The sequence below is a fragment of the Aotus nancymaae genome, unplaced genomic scaffold, assembly GCF_030222135.1.
Source record: "Aotus nancymaae isolate 86718 unplaced genomic scaffold, 86718_ANA_hifiasm-v0.15.2.pri h1tg000058l, whole genome shotgun sequence".
NCBI classification, from domain to species: domain Eukaryota; kingdom Metazoa; phylum Chordata; class Mammalia; order Primates; family Aotidae; genus Aotus; species Aotus nancymaae.
Window position 1 is genome coordinate 14009102 of NW_026988472.1, and position 22908 is coordinate 14032009.

Sequence of the window (22908 nt, forward strand, 5' to 3'; positions counted from 1 at the left end):
CGCTCAAGCTTTTTGGACATCATCTGCTTAGTCTAATTATCTTTTTTTTCCCCAAGACACCTCTCCATTTAGATAGGAAAGAAAACTACACCTTAAAAAACAGCCAATCCCTACTCAGAAACAATGAACAAGGATCACTATACTATAGCTCCAACATAGTATTAACTCAAAGTTTAAGAAATAAAAATCTTTCTATATAGCACAATGGAGATTTCCCATATGACAATGTTCTTTCACTGCTGCTACTAGACTGCTGGTACATAAAACAAAGTACAGATTAAAGTAGATCAGGTTATTTCATCAGTACATTAGAAACTTTAAAATTCCTTATCTTTGGCTTTCTTACAGTGAAAGAAACCAATATATGAATAGTGAAGACAATATAAGGTAATGATCTCTTGTTTGCATATAAGGAAACAATGAATTAATATCCTTTTTTTGGTTTTTCAACGATGATGTACTTCTTACTAAATCCAAATATTTACAGCAAAGATTCTTAAACCAAAGTAAGAAATGAGAAATTAGTATGGGGCTGGGCACGGTGGCTCACACCTGTAATCCTAGCACTTTGGGAGGCTAAGGTGGGCGGATCATGAGGTCAGGAGTTCCAGACCAGCCTGGCCAACATGGTGAAACCTCATCTCTACTAAAAATACAAAAATTAGCAGAGCATGGTGGCACACACCTATAACCCCAGCTACTCAGGAGGCTGAGGCAGGAGAATTGCTTGAACCTGGGAGGCAGAGGTTGCAGTGAGTCGATATTGCACAATTGCACTCCAGCCTGGGCAACAGAGCAAGACTCCATCTCAAAAAAAAAAATAAATAACTAAATAAAGAAGTTAGTATGTGGAATATATGTATAATTAGTTTTCAATGTAATCTCATATGTAAATATTTTCTGTGTTTTCTTTTTCCCTTTTATCTAATTGGGATGGGGGGCATAACACCAAATGTGTATATAATTTTATCCTATACTGATTTTCTAATGTTATTACTAAATGAAAATATCAGGTCCTTATATAAAGTACTTTTTAGAAAAGAAGAAAGAATAAGGTTCTATCTAGACAAATGATCAAATTGAAACCAACTAAAAAAAAATTCCAAAGTACTCATTAACCTAAGACACAGAAATAAATAAAGGCTATTTCTGGGATCTTAAGGAAAGGAACCAGCCAAGTTCTTTCAACTAGAGAAAACAAAATCTAGTCTGGATGTGGTGGCTCATGCCTGTAATCCCCACACTGTAGGAGGCCCAGGCAGGTGGATCGCCTGAGCTCAGGAGTTCAAGAGCAGCTTGGGCAACATGGTGAAACCCCATCTCTATTAAAAAACAAAAAATAAGTAATACATTTTATAAAATTTATTCAAAGAAAAAATTGTCAGTCCAAACAAATTCTTCTTGGAATATACAGATTTCAAATGAGTAAGTATGCATCATTTTAAAAATTAAGTAATTCAACTTTTCTATCTTCTAAATTCATGGGTACTACTATTGCAAGAAGTGGTTTCATGGCATCTTTCTTAAAGTATTTCCAATAACACAAAATATGAGATTTGGAATCAAATCATTTAAAATGAATTCTTTGCCAAATGTAAGTGAATACTGGCAGTTTATCCATTAGGATATCCAGCTTGGTAAGCTGTCCTTTACAATTACTGCTTTCTAATATATATTTTAAGAAAATTTACTTTAGAAACCTACTTTTCACAGAAGTCATTCAGAACACCCCAGTAACCTTCAGGAACAACAAACCATTCACAGTCACCTGGGCCAATATTTATATTAACTGAACAGAAGTTGTTATTTTCTTGATGACCTGAAATGTGAAAAGAAAAAAAATTGGAGCTCCAGTGGCGCAATTGGTTAGCACATGGTACTTATACAGAAAAAAAAATAATCACCACACCACAATTCTATAGAAAAATGGGTCTTGAGAAACAAAACCTTACAAATGCTTAACAGAGAACACTCTAGTAGTATTTAGTTTTTCATCACTGTAGCATTTTTGTGTCAACTCCTAACTTAGAGCTTCTATGACAGGCAGTATAAATCATGGTTAAGAGATTAGGCTCTGGAGCCATGCTCCTTGGCTTAGTCATGAACCTGGGCAAGTTGATAAACCATTCTGACTCAGTTTCCCTATATGTAAGAATGGATAATAATGATCTCTGTAAATTGTTGGGCTGTTTTGAAGATCAATAAACTAATGAATGCATATAACAGTGCCTAATACAGATGCTCCTCGATTTACAGATGGGACTAAGTTGAAAAAGCATTTAATACTCTGATAAACCCACCATAAAGTCCAAAAATGGTAAGTTGAACCATTTCAAGTTGGGGACTGTCTGTACACAGTAAGCAATAAATATTAGCTATTATAGATATCATTACCATTTTTTCCTTGTGAACTAAACTCCAGCAACAAAGTTTTTACCCAATAATGAGGTACTCAAAATAATGTTTTTTGCCCAATATTTATATTAGTGTCCAATGACAGAGTAGAAAGCAGAACACAGTTGTTCCATCATTTGTTCCAGAACTCTTTGCAATTTATCTGACTATGGATAAAATATCACAGAATTGGGCTTCCAATGGTCTGAGGATAACAACTATAAGCAATAGTTCTAATCCTGGCTGTACATTAGAATCCTCTGGGGACCTCTGTTAAAAACCCACCCTCATGCCTGGATCTGAATCCTAGAGAATAATTAATTATATACTTTTAAAAAACTACCAGGTGTGGTGACTCAAGCCTTTAATCCCAGGACTTTGGGAGGCAAAGGGAAGGATAACTTAAAGTCATTACATGAACCTCAAAACAAGTAGGCATGGTGGCATGTATTTGTAGTCCTAGTTACTTGGGAGGCAGGAGAATTGCTTGAGCCTAGGGGTTAAACAAGGTTACAGTGAGCTATGAGCACATCACTGCTCTCTAGGCTGGGTGATACAGCAGGACCAGGAGAATCAAACAAGCAGACGGGATGGGAACCAATGAGCCATATTACCCAGAAGCAAGCATAGCTCTATTTTGAAATAATTCTTAAGCATGATGCAGTAAGAATATGAACAAAGTAGGAAGCAGTCTGGGTTTCAAACCATGGCTGCATCACGTAGCAAAGAGAAGCACCTGAGGGAGACTGGTGCAGCCCACAGTACATTGGTACAGCTGAACTGGTTATCGACAGTATCTCTTCTAACTGATCAGTGCTGGGGTTGTAGTAATTGTTAAATATTTTGAATATCACCCTGTGAAATTTCATGTCAATGCAAAGGAGCACGAAGAAGATGGTACTTTAGTACTGGATAGAAAATTTAAGTCTAAAAACAATGTAATTCATTTTACAAATGAAGAAAAAGATGTAAAGAAGAAATGTAACTTGCCAAAAGTGACAAGCCTAATTAGTGGCAATGGCAGTCTAGACTAGATATTAGAATGAGTCTAGTAATGTTTCCACATCATGAAGTTTTTTAAAAAACTGTGCGTTGTGATCCACTTAGAAATTTGCAATCTACACTTTATTGTTTAAATGAAACAATGGAATAGATTGGAAAACGTATTCTTCAATGAAACCGCTGCTGTACACATACATGTGCAGCATTAGGTTACAAATAAAATATACTTTTTATTGTGACTGGGGTTAAAAAATAATTCAAAAACACCACACCCCCCATCACTTTCTGAAACAGATGAGATCAACAATAGAGTCTTGAGGCCAAAAGAACTTATTTCACAGTGCTGCTTCAATGACTCCTTTCCAGATTAAACTGTTATAATGTTTTTGAGCTATTACACTAAAAAAAAATAATGAAAAGGGGAAAAATCATAATCTGAGCCTAGTTAAAAAGTACAATATTGTAACAGGAACAACCCTTTCAGTTTTATTCATTATAAATGACAAGATTCCAGCTGTCTTTGCATGTTTCATATTTTGATTTTGTTTTCAATTTTAACATGATATCGTTAGTTCATACAAATTACCTGGTGTTCTGCTCCCTGGAACTTTCATGTATAGTTGAACTGTGTTCATGCCCAGTATGGTATGACCAACATGGCTTAGAAGATTTCCTGCTGATACGACACGCACAAAAGCAGGAAGTTTAGTCAGCTCATGTAGCTGCAACTTCCACCTGCAATAAAGTAACACATCAAAAGTGAAACTCTGCTACAAATATCTGTGGAAATTTATCATTTCTTCAAAACCCTTGTGTTCCAATCAGAAAAACAATTAAATCTATACATATTTTACTTTTCCATAGGAAAATGCTTAAATTTTAAAATTTTTCCAACAAAAATAGGCATAAAAATTATTGACCAAGTAAATAAAAGGAAAAAAACCTTTCTATTTTTATAGTTGTATAATTATATTTTATAAATACACTTTCATATAACTATTTCATATAATTAAAAATATAATTTTGTGATTATGTAATTAGCATATAGTCAGAATCTTGATGAAAAACTGTACAAAAGTTTTAAGTAAAAACAAAATTTGGCAGGGTGCAGTGCTCACATCTGTAACCCCAACACTTTGGAAGGCTGAGGTCAAAGGATCCCTTGAGCCCAGGAGTTCAAGACAAGCCTCAGCAAAACAGTGAGATTCCATCTCTATTTTTGAAAAAAAAATTGAAAATTTTAATTTTAAAAGTAGCAAAAATAATTTAGCTTAAATTCATGTCAACTTAAAAAAAAAGACAAGAAATGAAACAGAAGAAGAAATTGTAGAGAATTTCCAATCTTGCACAGGATAGCTCTTTGCATCAGTTCACAGAAATATGACTACAAGGACTTACTTTTTGTCATCGGATAGGTCAATATTGGTCCCAAACTTTATGGTTTTAAAGGGTCCTTTCCTCCTCCTCCCAGAACTTAAAAAAAGAGACACAATATTAGAAACATACCTTTTAAAAAGAAATACTAAGTGGACATTAAAAATGACTTACTTATCTGACGATGTAGATTCACTATCTGAGTGGTCCTTATGATGACTTCTTTTTTCATTTTCTTCCTATAGATTAAGCAAAAAGCAGTCTAGTTTAGTATTCTACAACTGGCAATCCTTTCCACCACACAACGGAAAAAAAGTTCATATCTAGATTGAATAGTATTATTTATGTTTTGAAACTAAGTTTCATGTTTTTATTTTTTGAGACAGGGTTTGATTCCCATTGTCCAGGCTAGAGTGCAGTGATACAATCCCAGCTCACTGCAACCTCTGCCTCCTGGACTCAAACGATTCTCCTGCCTCAGCCTCCTGAGTAGCTGGGATTATAGGTGCACACGACCACGCTGAGCTAATTTTTGTATTTTTGGTAGAGACGGGGTTTTGCTGTATTGCCCAGGCTAGTCTCAAACTCCTGAGCTCAAGCCATCCACTCGCCTCAACCTCCGAAAGTTCTGGGATTACAGGCATGAAACACCATGCCTGGCCTTCAAACTAAATTTCTATAGGCCTCTTACACATGAAAATTTCTTCAAACACCACATTAAATAAATACCCAAGTCAAATCTCATTGGCATGGCATCCAATTACCTTCACTAGCCACAAAGTTATACTACAGATTCTCATACTTGCTCCATTTTCAAGAGGAGAGAAAACCTGAGGAAAGTTGAAAGGCCTAGGACATCTCATCTTGATTATAAATGATGTAAGGTAGCAGAGGTGTGTGCATGTGTACATAGCTATATATGTATAAGAGTGGAAGGTAAGGTACTTTTTATTCTATTTCCCCATAAAGATATTTACTTCATCGACCCACAGGTTTGTTTAGATTTTACTAAAAGCAAACTGAGGCTAGGTGTGGTGACTCACGCCTGTAATCCCAGCACTTTGGGAGGCCGAAGTAGGTGGATTCCTTGAGGTCAGGAGTTAAAGATCAGCCTGGCCAACATGTTGAAAACCCGTCTTTACTAAAAATGCAAAAAAGTTAGCTGGGCGTGGTGGCACGTGCCTGTAATACCAGCTACTCAGGAGGCTGAGACAGAAGAATTGCTGTACCTGGGAGGCGGAGGTTGCAGTGAACCAAGATTATGCCACTGCACTCTAGCCTAGGTGACAGAGGGAGACTGTCTCAAAATAAATTAAATAAATAAAATAAAAGCAAACTGCATAGCACTTATGAAGTATTTTATGTAACATAAAATGATGAGATACATATAAAAGTAATGTACCCGTTCAAAACTCCAAAGTAAAATCATCTTTAAAATCCTAAAATAATCTTTAGGATGCAAATACTTACTCTCAATGATTCCTGGAATGAGGAGGCCTGGTACTGTGCATATTTAGCAATTGTAGTATGAGATCTATTACTTTCACAATGCCAGATTTTCCTTGTTCCAGTGGGATCCCAGTTTTCATCTGCTGGCTGCAACAACTGTGTCCTCACTTCTACCATATGTTCATTGTTAGCTTCCACCAAAGTTTTAGTAGAGAAAAGTCCCAGGTCTTAATAAATACATAAATGTAGTTAAAAAATGAAAATTATATTTGGGATAATATTTTAAGTGCTTTTTTGTTTTTTCTTTTAAGGAAGAAGGTAAAGCATTTTATGGCACTGTATCAGTTCCTATAAAAACCAACTAGGGCCTCTACACAACCTGAGCTATGTGCCAAGTTTGCAGAACCATATGCCGAAGCCCTGAATCTAACTGCTATGTCATCTCATCCGAAAAGAATTAAGTGTGTAAAGACTGAAATTTCACTTATTTAATTTCTGCAGATGCCAGGAAATAGTTATGGGGCTATAGTATTTATTGGTAGCATCAAATTTCACCTACATTTTATAATGAAATTTTTTCTATTAACCTAAATCACAATTTTGTAAATGGACCAAAATAATAGCTAAATTTAAAAACTATCACAAAATTGCCAGTAACCAATACCACCATCAATATTATTCACATCATGGATTAAAGAAGTGATACACACACTCTCTCTCTTTCTTAGTACTAAAAAAAATTTAAATAAAAATACAAAAAAAAAAGTTTCTGTCAGTGCTTGAAAAGTTAAAAAATAGCAAAGAAACAGACAAACTTTTTCCTTTTTTTATTTAAGGCTTACCTAACTTAAGAGCTCCAGCAAGGCCACGTATTACTGTAACAGGGTTGTTTGGATTTGTACAAAATTGATGTAATGGAGGAAAGAAAGCATCACGTTTATTTTCCAACTGTAAAATTAAAATATGTGGTTAGATCTCAGGAAAACAGAGCTTTTATTTAAATATTATGCTCCAAATTAATATTCATTTTTTTTTACAGTTTAAGACATTTTATAGGGTGGTATTTCTATTTGACAGTATCTTATTAATATGACTTTTGAGTCTAGCTTCAATTAGATAGTAACCACATACATTTCTCCTGTCCATTTTATCATGACTAATAATGTAGAAGAAATGAAATTGAAATTAAACTTAAAAATCAAAGTGTTTTAAATATTATTCAATCTTGAAAAAAAGAAAATCCTGACACATGCAGCAACATGGTTAACCTTGAAGACGTGATGTTAAGTGAAATAAGCTAGTCACAAAAAGACAAATATTGTATGGTTCCATTTACATGAGGTATCTAGAGTAGTCAAATTTATAGAAAGAGAAAGTAGAATGGTAGTTGCCAGGGGCTGGGAGGAGGGAGAAACAGGGAGTTGTTCAATGTGTAGTTTTAGTTTGTCAAGATGAGAAAGTTCTGGAGATTGGTTGCACAACAATGTGAATATGCTTAACAGTACTGAACTGCACACACAGAAATGGTTAAGACGGTAAATTTTATGCTATGTGTCTTTTAAATATTACAATAAAAGAGGAAAATAAGAAAAAAAAAGTCTCAACAAATATTATCAACAAAAGCAGACTGAAGAGGACCCATAAAAGATAAAAACTTAATTTTGAATATTTCTCCTGAGACCTCACTTTAAACGTTTTTTTTTTACATGTCTATCCCAGTTCTTCCCTTAACTAGTAAGGGATAAATAACAACTGGTTGGAGGAAGAATTAATGTGATAATATTTGGCCTCTAGGGGGCAAAGGGATTAAAAAAATCTATAAAACAAACTCTAGTATCATTTTATAGATTCAAGATGATTATACATACACTACCCTAACTTTATACTTATAAAAAATTTTAATTTGGGATAGAAGCAGGAAAATGAAAGGAAATAGGGCAGGAAGATCTATCTGGAAGAAACAGAAATAGGAATTGCTTTGACTGAACTCTTATCAACTTCCTATATGAGATTCCTATATTTCTATAAAGCAAAACTAATTCCCAGTTTTAAATATTTTAAATAACCTATTAAGTTTTTTAGTAACATATATCTACTATGATACGTTCTCAAACACCTTTTTTGAAGGTAGTATTTTTTTAGGGGGGTAGATGTATAAAACAGAATGAATGTTAAGGTCCACATAACTAAGTAGAATGCAGATTTAAAACCCAGTTTACTCAAAAAAAGTTACACTTTTAGGCAGTGTTTTCCTAATACTGCTCAAAATTAGGGCAATAAAAAGTATTTCTCATGATTCTAATATCATCACAGTTAATAGCTGAGAAGGTCTTTTAAAAATGCTATTATAAAATCTTTTTGAATATATCTTTTTTCCCCCAAAAAATATTTAACCTGCTGCCAATAATTGTAATGTTTCCTAAAGGGCAGCCATATAAATTTAAAGAAAGATTTTATGAAAGACAGGTAGCGGCAAACACTGTTTTATTTCTAGTCAGTCAATTCAGACTCACGTAAATACTAGGTGTAGGTGGATTCAACTTGTCCTTTGGCAAGGGAGGGTATGGTGAAGATGGTGGTCTTGGAGGCGGACATTTATCCAACAAAATGCTACTGTTAGATAAGCCATTTTTACCTAGATTCCTTAAAAAAGAAAGGGGGGGGAGACAAATAAAACAGTTGTACATTTATTTGGAAAACAGAAAAAATCCTGAATTAAGTCCTAATTAAATTACTAGGCATTTGCACAAATCCATGAGATGTGGATCCATCAGGAAAAACACTAAGAATGATTATTAATTTCAGCAAAGACTTGATTCCTATATATCCTCCACTGAAGGAAAATAAAAGATATCACAACATATAAATTATTGATGACATTCCTTATTTTGCTTGAAATTTTCCAATTTATTTTCTTCACCTAAACAACAAACATAAGCTCCAATTTCCTCTCCACTATCACATTCTTTTCCATCAATGTTAAAACATTAACTTTACCAAAAAAGTTCTAGATAACAGTAAAAAACAGAATGTCTCTTTTCCTGTGTCTCATCTTAGCAATTATAATCAGAATACCTTTGTAACAACTCAAACCTGAGATTTTTTCCTTTTTCTCAAATCAGAAAAAAATTTCCTATACAACTCCTTGACTAATAAAATTCAGCAAGACACCAATCTAACTTATACAGCAAATTACACTATTTCTTTTTAAACAATGCATATAATTGCTGTCTACTCTCTGACACTGTATATAATTATTACTTACTGGTATTTAGGTTGATGAAGGTATCCTTCAGTTAAAATTATAAATTCTTAAGATAGGGTAGAATTATTCCCTAACCATAATTCTTATGGTGCAAGCAAGAAAGATATTTCCAAAGTTTTTACCAAACTTAGAAAATCGACAAGAAATAATTTTGAGCTTTCAAACCACTCCAGATTAACTAACTTACCTCACTGAATTATTACAAGTTCAACAGCAATCAATTCATTAAAATATCAAGTACTCTTAACATACTAAATTTCATATAATAATTTGAAATTTTCAATTATTCTGGGAAGTCAAAAACTCGGTAATTTTACTTACTTAAGAAGGTATTTTCATCACAAATTACAGAATAAAACAGGTTGAAACAATTAATTCTCCTAATTTTGCTACACTGAACAAAGTGTTACAAATTAGCCTTTGGTTGGTACTAATGAAACTAAGGCTTAAAATTTCACTGCCATAGACTTTTAAGATGTTATACTAAATAGCACCATGGGTGTTAATTTCTTAATTTTTTCAACTACAACTCCAGGTAGAAACAAAAAAGTTCATGGCAGGTCTCAAAGGAATGTTTTACGTTGAAAATAACTAACTTTCAAATAACAGTATATCAAAATATCATTAAACTGAAATTTTACAGTCAGCTAACAATTCAGGTTACAGGTTGAATAAATTTTCTGTCCAAAAACTAGTTTTCAATTATCTCTCCACAAAGTGCATGTGCCTTGTAGATTTAAAGACAGATAGACATTTAAGCTTTTAGATTTGGGTATAAAATTAGTACCAATTTATAAACTCCATAAAATTTTTGCTTTTTACAAGTAGAAAATTTTGGGCAGAGAATGGGAAATAAACAATTCAAGTATTATCATTAAACCAATGCAAGATAAAACAGTTACAGTATCTACATAAACAATAATTAGTTTTCATGTTAAATTGTGTATCTGCCACTCTATCGAATATAAGCAAAATATGACGCAATACTCAAAAAGAAAATCTGTCTTTTAGGAAAGGAGATGGATGTGCTACTGTATAGTAAATGATTACTATTTTGAAGAAATTGAAAGATATGAACCATGTATTAAAACTGACTATGCTATAAAAGAGTACCTCTAATTAAATGTGTCACCAAAATTTAAGCTTCTACAACATTCTGGACATTTGAGAGATGAGACTAGAAAACAGGTTTTGACACTAGAATTCTGTCTCTATTATTTATACAGTTCTTTAACAATTAAAAAAGAGACAAACGAGAAAGTAAAACAATGGAAAACATTGTTGCCAGTATTTTCAAATAGAAAAGAAAAAGATGGAACATGACTAAGGGAGATAACAATTCAATCACTTGAATGCTGCAATTAAAATTTTAGACAAGAAAGAAGCAAAAGTATTATAGCTGCTTTTTAATGTATACCATTGACCACTGCAACATTAACATAAACTAAACAAGAATCAGATTAAAAAATAACCAGCACTTTAAAAACTAGCTACATATATGGAAATAAAGGGGTACCCAATAGTGCATACAAGTCATACCTAGCAGTTTCTTATTGTGTTTGAAACACTGATTACCTGCCTATTAAGGTCAAGTTTCAAACAAACAGGAATTTCCCTGAAGGAATTGATGATATATATAGTGGTCTGCATAGCAAATATAAGCTATTTCCACTTAAAATATACTGACTAATCCTAATGCAAAGGGCAGGGCTGTGGATAACAGGAACAGACTTTATCTTCCGAACATGTAAGTGTCCAACATTGTTTAGAACACCTCAAGCCAAATAATAAAACTTTAATGTAAATATCCAAAGTGGAGAAAGGAGTTAAGAAAGAAGCAGGTTTTGGAATGGATTTAGAGATTATCCCATCTTAAATCCTTTTCTCCCATTTTTGAAATCTCTTTGAGAAAAGTCAGAGTAGGGGAAAATTAACTGTTGCTCAATTATTTAAAATACTGGCTTAAACTTACTTTCAAATTTACCCATATCATTTGGTAGGTAGAGAAATGGTAAAAATGTGTTCTGTGGTAAACTCATCTACACTTAAATTATCTCTTCTTAGGAAGCTCCCAGACCAGAGATGTCAAATCTCTTGTACCTGTGTTACTTTCCCCTTGAGTTACGGACTCCTGCCCAGCACAGGCCACCATCAAGAGAACACAGAAATGGCAACAACATGACACTTATAATTTGCCATCTTACCTTTTTCTCTATGCCTCAAAAGACTGTTATCTCCAATTTATTAGAGTACTTTTTGGTCTCTTCATTAATTAATTGAGTCCTGGATTTACTGGAATAACCCAAGTAACCCCAGGGTTCTATAGTGTTTTGATGTATCTAGCTGTTTACAAGATACATATAAAAAAATTAAGTCTCCATAATAAGGCAAAATGGCCTTTTTGAGTTAAAAGCTGAAAATATAACTGTGAATGTACAGAAATATTCTGAAATAAATGTTTGTATATGCCTGGAAAATGAGATGGAAGATTATAATCTTTAATACATTAAGAAATACAATCAACTAAGCACCTATAGCATAAAGCTTTATTAATACAAACTTATGAAAACTGCTACTGCACACTTTGTAATTTGGGGAATAGAGCATAGCTCCATGGAACTCTTTCTGACAATATTCGTCCTTAGGTCCATAGAGTTCATGATGTTAGTTCTGAACCTCCAAATCTTCCCCATTTTCTAGCAACCACCCTGAGTCTACAGAGAGTGGATGACAGAGAAAGCCCCTCCTCCAGCAATGAGAGCAGCAGTACGTAGGAAACAGGACAGAGGCTCCAGCAGATGAGGGAGGAGCAGGTAGAACACTGTCAAACTGGCAGTGAATCAAGGCACTGTGTCTAAGGAGAGCCAAGTGTAGCATTTAATCTGAACACTCCCTATTTGTTGTAGGCCCAGAGTTGAAGTGAATGACAGTGTAACTTCTAGACAAAAAAACTAACATAAAAACCTATAATATAAAAATTTCTAAATAAACAAATTTTAGGAACTCAAGAAACTCACTATATGCTTTAAAAGAATTTTTGAGACCATCCAATGCACTTTTAAGTTACTGACATTTGCCGGGCGCGGTGGCTCAAGCCTGTAATCCCAGCACTTTGGGAGGCCGAGGCGGGTGGATCACGAGGTCAAGAGATCGAGACCATCCTGGTCAACATGGTGAAACCCCGTCTCTACTAAAAATACAAAAAATTAGCTGGGCATGGTGGCGCGTGCCTGTAATCCCAGCTACTCAGGAGGCTGAGGCAGGAGAATTGCCTGAACCCAGGAGGCGGAGGTTGCGGTGAGCCGAGATCGTGCCATTGCACTCCAGCCTGGGTATCAAGAGCGAAACTCCGTCTCAAAAAAAAAAAAAAAAGTTACTGACATTTAAAAATCTTGTAAGAAAGTTAAGATTAATTACAGTAATCACCATGTTGTTGGTCACTAAGGAAAATGCTGCCAACAATGTGGACCCAATAGATAAAGAAAAAAACAAAACATAAAAAACGATGTAACTTCTGCTCTAGTTTATATCAGAATAACAGCTAAATAGTTAAAAATTGACAGGAAATAATGAAATAGAAAGTAATAGAAAATAAAACACAGACCAGCTATGGATGGTGGCTCACACCTATAATCCCAGCACTTTGGAAGGCTGAGGCGGGCGGATCACCTGAGGTAGGGAGTTCGAGCCCAGCCTGACCAACATGGAAAAACCTCATCTCTATTAAAAAATATAAAATTAGCCGGGCGTGGTGGCTCATGCCTGCAATCTCAGCTACTTGGCAGGCTGAGGCAGGAGAACTGCTTGAACCTGGGAGGTGGTGGTTGCAGTGAGCTGAGATCATGCCATTGCACTCCAGCTTGGGCAACAAGGGTGAAACTCCATCTTAAAAAAATAAATAATAAAAATAAAAAAACACAGACCAAAAGGTATTTTAAACACTCAAATTCTTTAAAGAAAAATATAGTGTAATTTACAGTAAAGATCTAGCGTCACAATTAAAGTGATAAATTTAAATTTAAATTTATTTTTAATTAATTCTTCCCCATACTCCATTGCTTGTACTCCACATCCCTCCCAAGGAGCAAACTTACATACAAATAATAAAATTTAATTTCACCTCAATCATTTGTCAGTTACAAACATTTAATGGTAGACCCAGGATACCTTCTAATAAAATAATCTGAACAGCAGAAAAGATAACCATACTTTTAGATAACAATAAATAAGACATATAAGCACTAGCGACTGCAGGAAGAGGTTTATATGGCTATAAATAAGAACTGCTTTGAACTTTAAAATGTAAAAGCTATATTAAATGGTCAATGTAGCCATACTAGAACTAATGTTTATATTTTCTAATTATAGAATGGTTATTTTCTACATATTACGACAATCTACAACCAAAAAACCATCTTTTTAAAATCTACTATATGTTTGTTCAAACTTTAAATTTAATGTACCAGAAAGTATTACAGAATTAATTCTTGTTTGTTCCAGGTATGTTAACTAAATTTCATTCAATATTTAGTCACTTATGGAGGACAACAATTACAAGAAAATGAGAAAAATTATATGTTTTATATATAAAATGAAAAGGCCAGTAAGAATTTATGTCCTATAAATATCAGAGAAAGATGGTGCTGCCTGATCCTTTGATTCTTCTTTTAGGAGGTTCATTTCTTCCTAAATTTCTGAGGCCCTGCCCTTCCTAGACTAGCACAGTATGTCTGGCTCCTTCCAGAATGGCTAACAGTCTGTCATGTCTCTCTATTGCCCCTGACCTCTTCCTTCCTCTTCTGCCTCCTTTATAACCTCTTCTAGATTCAAATGAAAACAGTACAGTTTTCTCAACTGTAAGCAAAGGCTAGCCTTGATAATTGATGGGGTCAATTCCTAACCTAACATTTAATAGGTTCTGATCACAATAAAAAAAACCAATAGGGTTTTCCAGCCTGTTTTTGGCCGAATATGATTTAACCCATTCTCTTGTTTCAATCCCCAGAGCTAAGTCAATCACACTGAAACTGACAACCCTAGTAACAATAGAGGGCAGTAACAGCACAATCAGACATACCCACTCAAAATAAACAATTTAGGGAGGATCCAAGATGGCCAAATATGAACAGCTCCAGAGTGCAGTTCCCAGCAAGAATAGCACAGAGGGTGAGTGCTCATCGCATTTCCAAACAAGTTTTCACTGCCCATAGACCAGGAGATTCCGGGCTGAAAAGCGCCAAGAGTTTTTAGTGCAGCGGTTTCAGCCAGTGCCGAGTTGGCACACACAAACTCACACAAGTCTGGGTGGTTGTTTCCACTGGTGCCTGGAACACCTGGGAGACAGAGCCGCCCATCCAACTGAAAGGGAGGGGGCTGAGACAGGGAGCCAGGCAATCTGGTTTGGCGGGTACCACCCCCACAAAACAAGCAATCTGGAACACTCTGGACTGAGAGTTTCTCAGCAAGCGCAGCTGGACCCAGGACAGTCCAGCTCAGTGGGGAACAGGGCATCCCACACTACCAAAGCAGTCTGCCACTGCCAAGGCAGTTCACACAGCAGCTGGGCAGAGCCTGCGACAGCTCAGCAATACCTCTGCTGGCAGACTGTGACTAGACTACTCTGTGAAAGGTAGGGCATCTATGAAAAAAGGCAGCAGCACTACAGAAACTTATAAATAAAGCCAACCTTCCTAGGACAGAGCACCTGGGAAAAGAGGCGGTTGTGAGTTCAGCTGCACCAGACTGAAAGGTACCTGTCCAGCAGCTGTGCATGGAGCAATGGAGCTCCCAGCACAGTACTTGAGCTCCTATAAGGGACAGACTGTCTCCTCAGGCAACTCCCCGATCACCATATGCCCTAAGAGACACCTCATAAAGGACAGCTCAGGCAGACATCTGGTGGGTACCCTTCTGGATCAAGGATAGCAGAGGAAGAAACTGGAGGCAACCCCTGCTGTTCTGCAGGCCCCGCGGGTGATCCCCAGGCAAGGGGGGTCTGGAGTGGACCTCCAGCGGTCCTGCAGCATAGGGGTCTGACTGTTAGAAGGAAAACTAAGAGGCAGAAAGAAATAGCTTCAACATCAACAAAAAGGACATCCATTCAGAGACCCCATCTGAAAGTCACCAACTACAAAGACCACAGGTGGATAAAGCCACTAAGATGGGAAGAAACCAGTGCAAAAAGGATGAAAACACCAACAACTAGAATGCCTCTCCTCCTCCAAGGGATCACAACTCCTCACCAGCTAGAGATCAAAGATGAATGGAGAATCAATCTGATGAATTGATAGAAACAGGCTTCAGAAGGTGGGTAATAACACACTTCTCAGAGCTAAAAGAACATGTGCTAACCCAATGCAAAGAAACTAAGAACCTAGAAAAAAGGTTAGATGAGATGTTAACTAGAATAAACAACTTAGAGAAGAATATAAATGACTTGATGGAGCTGAAAAACACAGCACGAGAACTTCGCAAAGCATACAAAAGTTTCAATAGCTGAATCGACCAAGCAGAAGAAAGGATATCAGAGACTGAAGATCAACTCAATGAAATAAAACTAGAAGGCAAGAATAGGGAAAAAAGAGTGAAAAGAAATGAACAAAGCCTCCAAGAAATATGGGATTATGTGTAAAGACCTAATCTACATTTGATAGGTGTACCTGAATGTGACGGAGAGAATGAATCCAAGCTGGAAAACGCTCTTCAGGATATTACCCAGAACTTCCCCAACCTAGCAAGGCAGGCCAACATTCAAGTCTAGGATATACAGAGAACACCATAAAGATATTCCTGAAGAAGAGCAACCCCAAGGCACATAATCATCAGATTCATCTGGGCTGAAATGAAGGAAAAAGTGCTAAGGGCAGCAAGAGAGAAAGGTCAGGTTACCCACAAAAGGGAAGCCAATCACACAGCGGATCTCTTGGCAGAAACCCTACAAGCCAGAATAGAGTGGGGGCCAATATTCAACATCCTTAAAGAAAAGAACTTTCCACCTAGAATTTCATATCCAGCCAAACTAAGCTTCAAAAGAGAAGGAGAAAGAAAATCCTTTATGGACAAGTAATTGCTGAAAGATTTTGTCACCACCAGGCCTGCCTTACAAGAGCTCCTGAAAGAAGCACTAAACAAGGAAAGGAACAACCAGTACCAGCCAATCCAAAAATGTACCAAATGGTAAAGACCATTGACGCAATGAAGAAAATGTGTCAACTCAGAGGCAAAGCAACCAGCTAGCATCAAAACGGCAGGATCAAATTCACACATAACAATATTAACCTTAAATGTAAACAGACTAAATGCCCCAATCAAAAGACACAGACTGGCAAATTGGATAAAAAGTCAAAACCCATCGGTGTGCTGTATTCAGGAAACCCATCTCACGTGCAAGTACACATATAAGCTAAAAATAAAGGGATGGAGGAAGATTTATCAAGCAAATGGAGAGCAACAAAAAGCAGGAGTTGCAATCCTAGTTTCTGATAAAATGGACTTTAAATCAACAAAGATCAAAAGAGACAAAGAAGGGCACTATATAATGGTAAAAGGATCAATGCATCAAGAAGAACTAATGATCCTAAATATATATGCACCCAATACAGGAGCACCCAGGTACATAAAGCAAGTTCTTAATGACCTACAAAGAGACTCAGACTCCCACAAAATAATAGTGGGAGACTTTAACACTCCAGTCAATATTAGACAGATTAAAGAGACAGAAAATTAACAAGGATATCCAGGACTTGAACTCAGATCTGGACCAAGTGGACAGACATCTACAGAACTCTCCACCCCAAATCCACAGAATATACAATCTTCTCAGCACCACATGGCACCTACTCTAAAATTGACCACAAGTAAATCACTCTTTAGCAAATGCAAAAGAATGGAAATCATAACAAACAGTCTCTGAGACCACAGTGTAATCAAATTAGAACTCAGAATTAAGGAACTAACTCAGAACTGCACAACTTCATAGACCCTGAACAACTGGCTTGTGAATGTCTACCAGATAAACAATGAAATGAAGGCAGAAATAAAGATGTTCTTTGAAACCAACGAGAACAAAGACACAACACACCAGAATCTCTGGGACACATTTAAAGCAGTGTCTAGAGGAAAATTTATAGCAATAAATGCCCACCAGAGAAGCGAGGAAAGATCTAAAATAGACACCCTATCATCAAAATATCATGAAAGAGCTAGAGGAGCAAGATCAAAAAAACTCAAAAGCTAGCAGAAGACAAGAAATAACTAAGATCAGAGCAGAACGGAAGGAGATAGAGACACCAAAAATCCTTCAAAAAGTCAATAAATTCAGGAGCTGGTTTTTTGAAAAGATCAACAAAATAGACTGCTAGCCAGATTAATAAAAAAAAAAGAAAAAGAAGAATCAAATAGATGCAATAAAAAAACGATAAAGGGGATATCACCACTGACTCCACAGAAATACAAACTACAATCAGAGATTACTACAAACAACTCTATGCACATAAACCAGTAAACCTGGAAGAAATGGATAAATTCCTGTACACCTGGCACCCTCCCAAGCCTAAACCAGGAAAAAGTTGAAACCTTGAACAGACCAGTAACGAGGGCTGAAGTTGAGGCAGCAATTAATAGCCTACCAACCAAAAACAGTCCAGGTCCAGACGGGTTCACAGCTGAATTCTACCAGATGTACAAAGACGAGCTGGTACCATTCCTTTTGAAACTACTCCAAACAATACAAAAAGACGGAATCCTTCCCAAATCATTTTATGAAACCAAAATCATCCTGATACCAAAACCCGGCAGAGACTCAGCAAGAAAAGAAAACTTCAGACCAATATCCATGATGAACATAGATGCAAAAATCTTCAAAAAAATACTGGCAAATCGATTGCAACAGCACATCAAAAAGCTTATGCGTCACGATCAAGTAGGCTTCATCCCAGGGATGCGAGGCTGGTTCAACATACACAAGTCTATAAACATAATTCACCACATAAACAGAACCAAAGACAAAAACCACGATTATCTAAATAGATGTACAGAAGGCCTGTGACAAAATTCAACAGCCCTTTATGCTAAAAACTCTCAATAAACTAGGTATTGATGGACTGTATCTCAAAATAATAAAAGCTATTTACGACAAACCTACAGCCAATATCATACTGAACGGGCAAAAACTGGAAGCATTCCCTTTGAAATCCAGCAGTAGACAAAGATGCCCTCTGTCACCATTCCTATTCAATATAGTATTGGAAGTTCTAGCTAGAGCAATTAGGCAAGTAAAAAAATTAAAGGGTATTCATTTAGGAAAAGAGGAATTCAAATTGTCTCTATCTGCAGAAGACATGATTGTATATTCAGAAGACCCTATCATCTCAGCCCAAAATCTCCTTAAACTGATAAGCAACTTCAGCAAAGTCTCAGGATACAAAATTAATGTGCAGAAATCACAAGCATTTCTATACACAATAACAGACTAACATAGAGCCAAATCATGAGCGAACTCCCATTCAGAATTGCTACAAAGAGAATAAAATACCTAGAAATACAACTAACAAAGGATGCAAAGGACCTCTTCAAGAACTACAAACCACTGCTCAACGAAATAGAGGACAGAAACAGATGGAGAAACATTCCATGCTCATCATTAGGAAGAATCAATATCGTGAAAATGGCCATACTGCCCAAAGTAATTTATAGATTCAACGCTATTCCCATCAAGCTACAAATGACCTTCTTCACAGAACTGGATAAAACCACCTTAAACTTCATATGGAACCAAAAGAGAGCCCACATAGCTAAGACAATTCTAAGCAAAAAGAACAAAGCTGGAGGCATCACGCTGATTTCAAACTATGCTACAAAGCTACAGTAATCAAAACAGCATGGTACTGGTACCAAAACAGAGATATAGACCAATGGAACAGAACAGAGACCTTGGAGGCAATGCCACACAACTACAACCATCTGATTTTTGACAAACCTCACAAAAACAAGCAATGAAGAAAGTATTCCCTGTTTAATAAATGGTGTTAGGAAAACTGGCTAGCAGTGCAGAAAGCAGAAACTGGACCCCTTCCTGACACCTTACACTAAAATTAACTTCAAATGACTTAAAGATTTAAACAATAGACCTAACACCATAAAAACCCTAGAAGAAAACCTAGGCAAAACCATTCAGGACATAGGCGTAGGCAAGGACTTCATGACTAAAATACCAAAAGCATTGGCAACAAAAGCCAAAATAGACAAATAGGACCTAATTAACCTTCAGAGCTTCTGTACAGCAAAAGGAACAATCATTAGAGTGAACTGGCAACCAACAGAATAGGAAAAAATTTTTGCAATCTACCTATCTGACAAAGGGCTAATATACAGAATCTACAAAGAAATAAAACAGATTTACAAGAAAAAAACAAAAAAACCCATTCAAAAGTGGGAGCAGGATATGAACAGACACTTTTTAAAAGAAGACATATGAGGACAACAAACATGAAAAAATGCTCATCATCACTAAGTATTAGAGAAATGCAAATCAAACCACATTGAGATACTACCTCACACCAGTTAGAGTAGCAATCATTAAAAAAATCTGGAGACAACAGATCCTGGAGAGGATGTGGAGAAATAGAACACTTTTACTCTGTTGGTGGGAGTGTAAACTAGTTCAACCATTGTTGAAGACAATGTGGTGCTTCCTCAAGGACCTAGAAATAGAAATTCCATTTGACCCAGCAATCCCATTACTGGGTATATACCCAAAGGATTACAAATCATTCTATTATAAAGACACATACACATGTATGTTCACAGCAGCACTGTTTACAATAGCAAAGACCTGGAACCAACCCAAATGCCCATTGACAATAGACTGGACAAGGAAAATGTGGCACATATACACCATGGAATACTATGCAGCCATAAAAAATGAGTTTGTGTCCTCTGTAGGGACATGGATGAATCTGGAAACCGTAATTCTCAGCAAACTGACACAAAAACAGAAAATCAAACACCACATGTTCTCACTCATAGGCAGGTGATGATCAGTAAGAACACATGGACACAGGGAGGGGAGCATCACACACTGGGGTCTGTTGGGGGTGGGGCCAAGGGAGGGACAGCGGGACTGGGGGCGGGGGGAGGTCAGGGAGGGATAACATGGGGAGAAATGCCATATGTAGGTGACGGGGGGATGAAGGCAGCAAACCACATTGCCATGTGTGTACCTATGCAACAATCCTGCATGATCTGCACATGTACCCCAGAACCTAAAGTAAAATTTAAAAAAAAATGTATAAAAAAAAAGCAATTTACAGGATTACTTCTCACATCTGATACATCAATAAATTTGACCTCAACATCTAAGCATAACAAGGCTTCTGTCAAACTCTTACTTTAGATGAATGACTACACCATGTTTTGCTTACTTTCCATAGCTTAAAAGATCCAAATTATGTTTCAGCATTCTGATCATGCCAGTAAGTCAAACATTTTCACTTTGATGAACTTTCGCACACTAACCTGCATGCCTTCAGAACTTCTGCTGAGCTGGGATATATGGACACAGACATTGATGGTATGATCTGAGGACTAGGTTTGTGGTTAACCAGAAGCAGATCTGTTTTCATGGGGCTCTGAGATTCTTCCATCCCTTCTCCATTAATTGTGTGTAGCCCACTGTGAGGGCTGTTAAGGCTGGTAACACTGTTTGTGGTTGTCTGCTCAGTAGATTTTGGAGAAGGTGTTGCTGTGGAAATGGCTGAAGATGGTGAAGAGGCAACAGAGTTATCAGTCTTTGTATGAACAGCTGGGTGGATGTTATTGACTTTGTCACAGGTTCCAGTACCCACATTGTTATTGGCTTTTCCCATCAACAAGGCAGAGAGCTGAGGATTGTCTGAACTTAGTAAACCTGGTGACTTAGAATCTCCATGGCTAGGACTGCAAACAGCATCTGCCGTCATCTGGTGGACATGATTAGGAAGTCCCTCGACACTGGCAGTGCTGTTAGGTGTCTCTCCAGCGTGCCTGCTTGTTTCAGGCACCGTCAATATGTTTCCTGAAGGCTTGCTCTCTTTGGTTAAGGTAATGCCTTGTTGTCCACCTGAGGTAGCAGTGTGAGAGGAGAGGTGATTGAGAGCAGCCCCCTGTGTTACTGAATTGCTAGGCAGGGTGGGATGTCCATTCTGATTCTGAATACCAGAGCCAGCTGCCTGGAGATGCTGGGAAGGCCCAGTGGAAGAGAGAGGTCGTTCACCATTAGGACCTGCCGAATGTGAACTCTGACCTTTGTGAAGCCCCTAAAATGAAAGAAAAAATAGTTTAAAACTAATATTAAGCAAACTCAGAGGGCATATACAGAATTTAAAACATTAAAAAGAAAAGCTACTAAAAATAAATATCTAACTATGTAAGATAATTTGACCCAAGTCCTAAAGTTATCAAAAAGTACCTGTAATTTAGCTAATCAGTATTTAACATCTTTAGAGAAATTTTCCTTCCTTACTATCTAAAATGACTCCAATATTAGTGTAGAATAAACTACTTCAGATGAAGCATTACAAATTTTAAGTTTCAATATACATATTTTCATCTCTAAAATCAGACATGGATAGACATTACAGATAGAATAGATCATTAATATTTAAAAGCCAGTGACCACGGATCAACATAAACCAATTCTCACCAGTCTGTGATCTGTTAAAAGATTAAGATAGAAAGTGAGTTCATTAAACCTTTAAAATTATCATTAACATATAATCTTCTATAATTCAAATCCTATTGTTAAAGCAGCTAACCTCAAAATTAAGGGCTGAAATATTAAATCTATGAAAATATTTAAAACATACCTAAAGTCTCCCCATCTATCCATCCACACATATTTAAAAGACTAGATAGGCTTGGTGTAGTGGCTCATGTCTGTAATTCTAGCACTTTGGAAGGCCAAGGCAGAAGGATCACTTGAGGCCAGGAGTTTGAGAGCAGGCTGGGCAACACAATGAGACTCCGTCTCCACAAAGAAAAAGAAAAGGATAAAGAGGGAAGGGGAAAGAGGAAAGGAAAGGTGGCAGACAAGTTAGGTGTGGTGGTAAGTTTGCCTGTAGTCCAGCCACATAGCAGGCTGAGGTGGGAGGATCTCTTGAGCCCAGGAGTTTGAGGCTGCAGTGAGCTAAGATAGTGCCACTGCACTCCAGCCTGGGTGACAGGGTAGAACCTTGTCATTTATTATTATTTTTTTTAAAAGGGGGGAGGGGGGAACATTCTAAGTCTCTACTAATGACTTTGAGATAAACTTCATTTTTCATCAACTTAATTTGAAAAATTAGAAAAATACACTGCTACTGTTAAAGCAATCTGAGGGAGCAGTATACTAACAGCTAATAGAAGTTTTAAGACCAGAGGAAGATCACTTAGGGCATTTAATGGAATGA

General features: G+C 36.6%; 1 protein-coding gene across 16 annotated transcripts in view; it reads right to left on the minus strand.

Annotated features, from left to right (window-relative positions):
* KDM6A (lysine demethylase 6A) overlaps nt 1-22908 on the minus strand; it is a 202961-nt gene that overhangs the window by 22045 nt on the left and 158008 nt on the right. For all 16 annotated transcript variants that reach the window (XM_012448175.3, XM_012448173.3, XM_012448172.3 and 13 more), the window contains 8 exons: nt 20999-21777; nt 8733-8862; nt 7062-7167; nt 6241-6446; nt 4945-5009; nt 4795-4869; nt 3983-4131; nt 1705-1819 (listed from right to left, as the gene is read on the minus strand). In XM_012448175.3, coding sequence (XP_012303598.1) covers nt 1705-1819; nt 3983-4131; nt 4795-4869; nt 4945-5009; nt 6241-6446; nt 7062-7167; nt 8733-8862; nt 20999-21777 — 1625 coding nt within the window. The remainder of the gene's footprint in view (nt 1-1704; nt 1820-3982; nt 4132-4794; nt 4870-4944; nt 5010-6240; nt 6447-7061; nt 7168-8732; nt 8863-20998; nt 21778-22908) is intronic.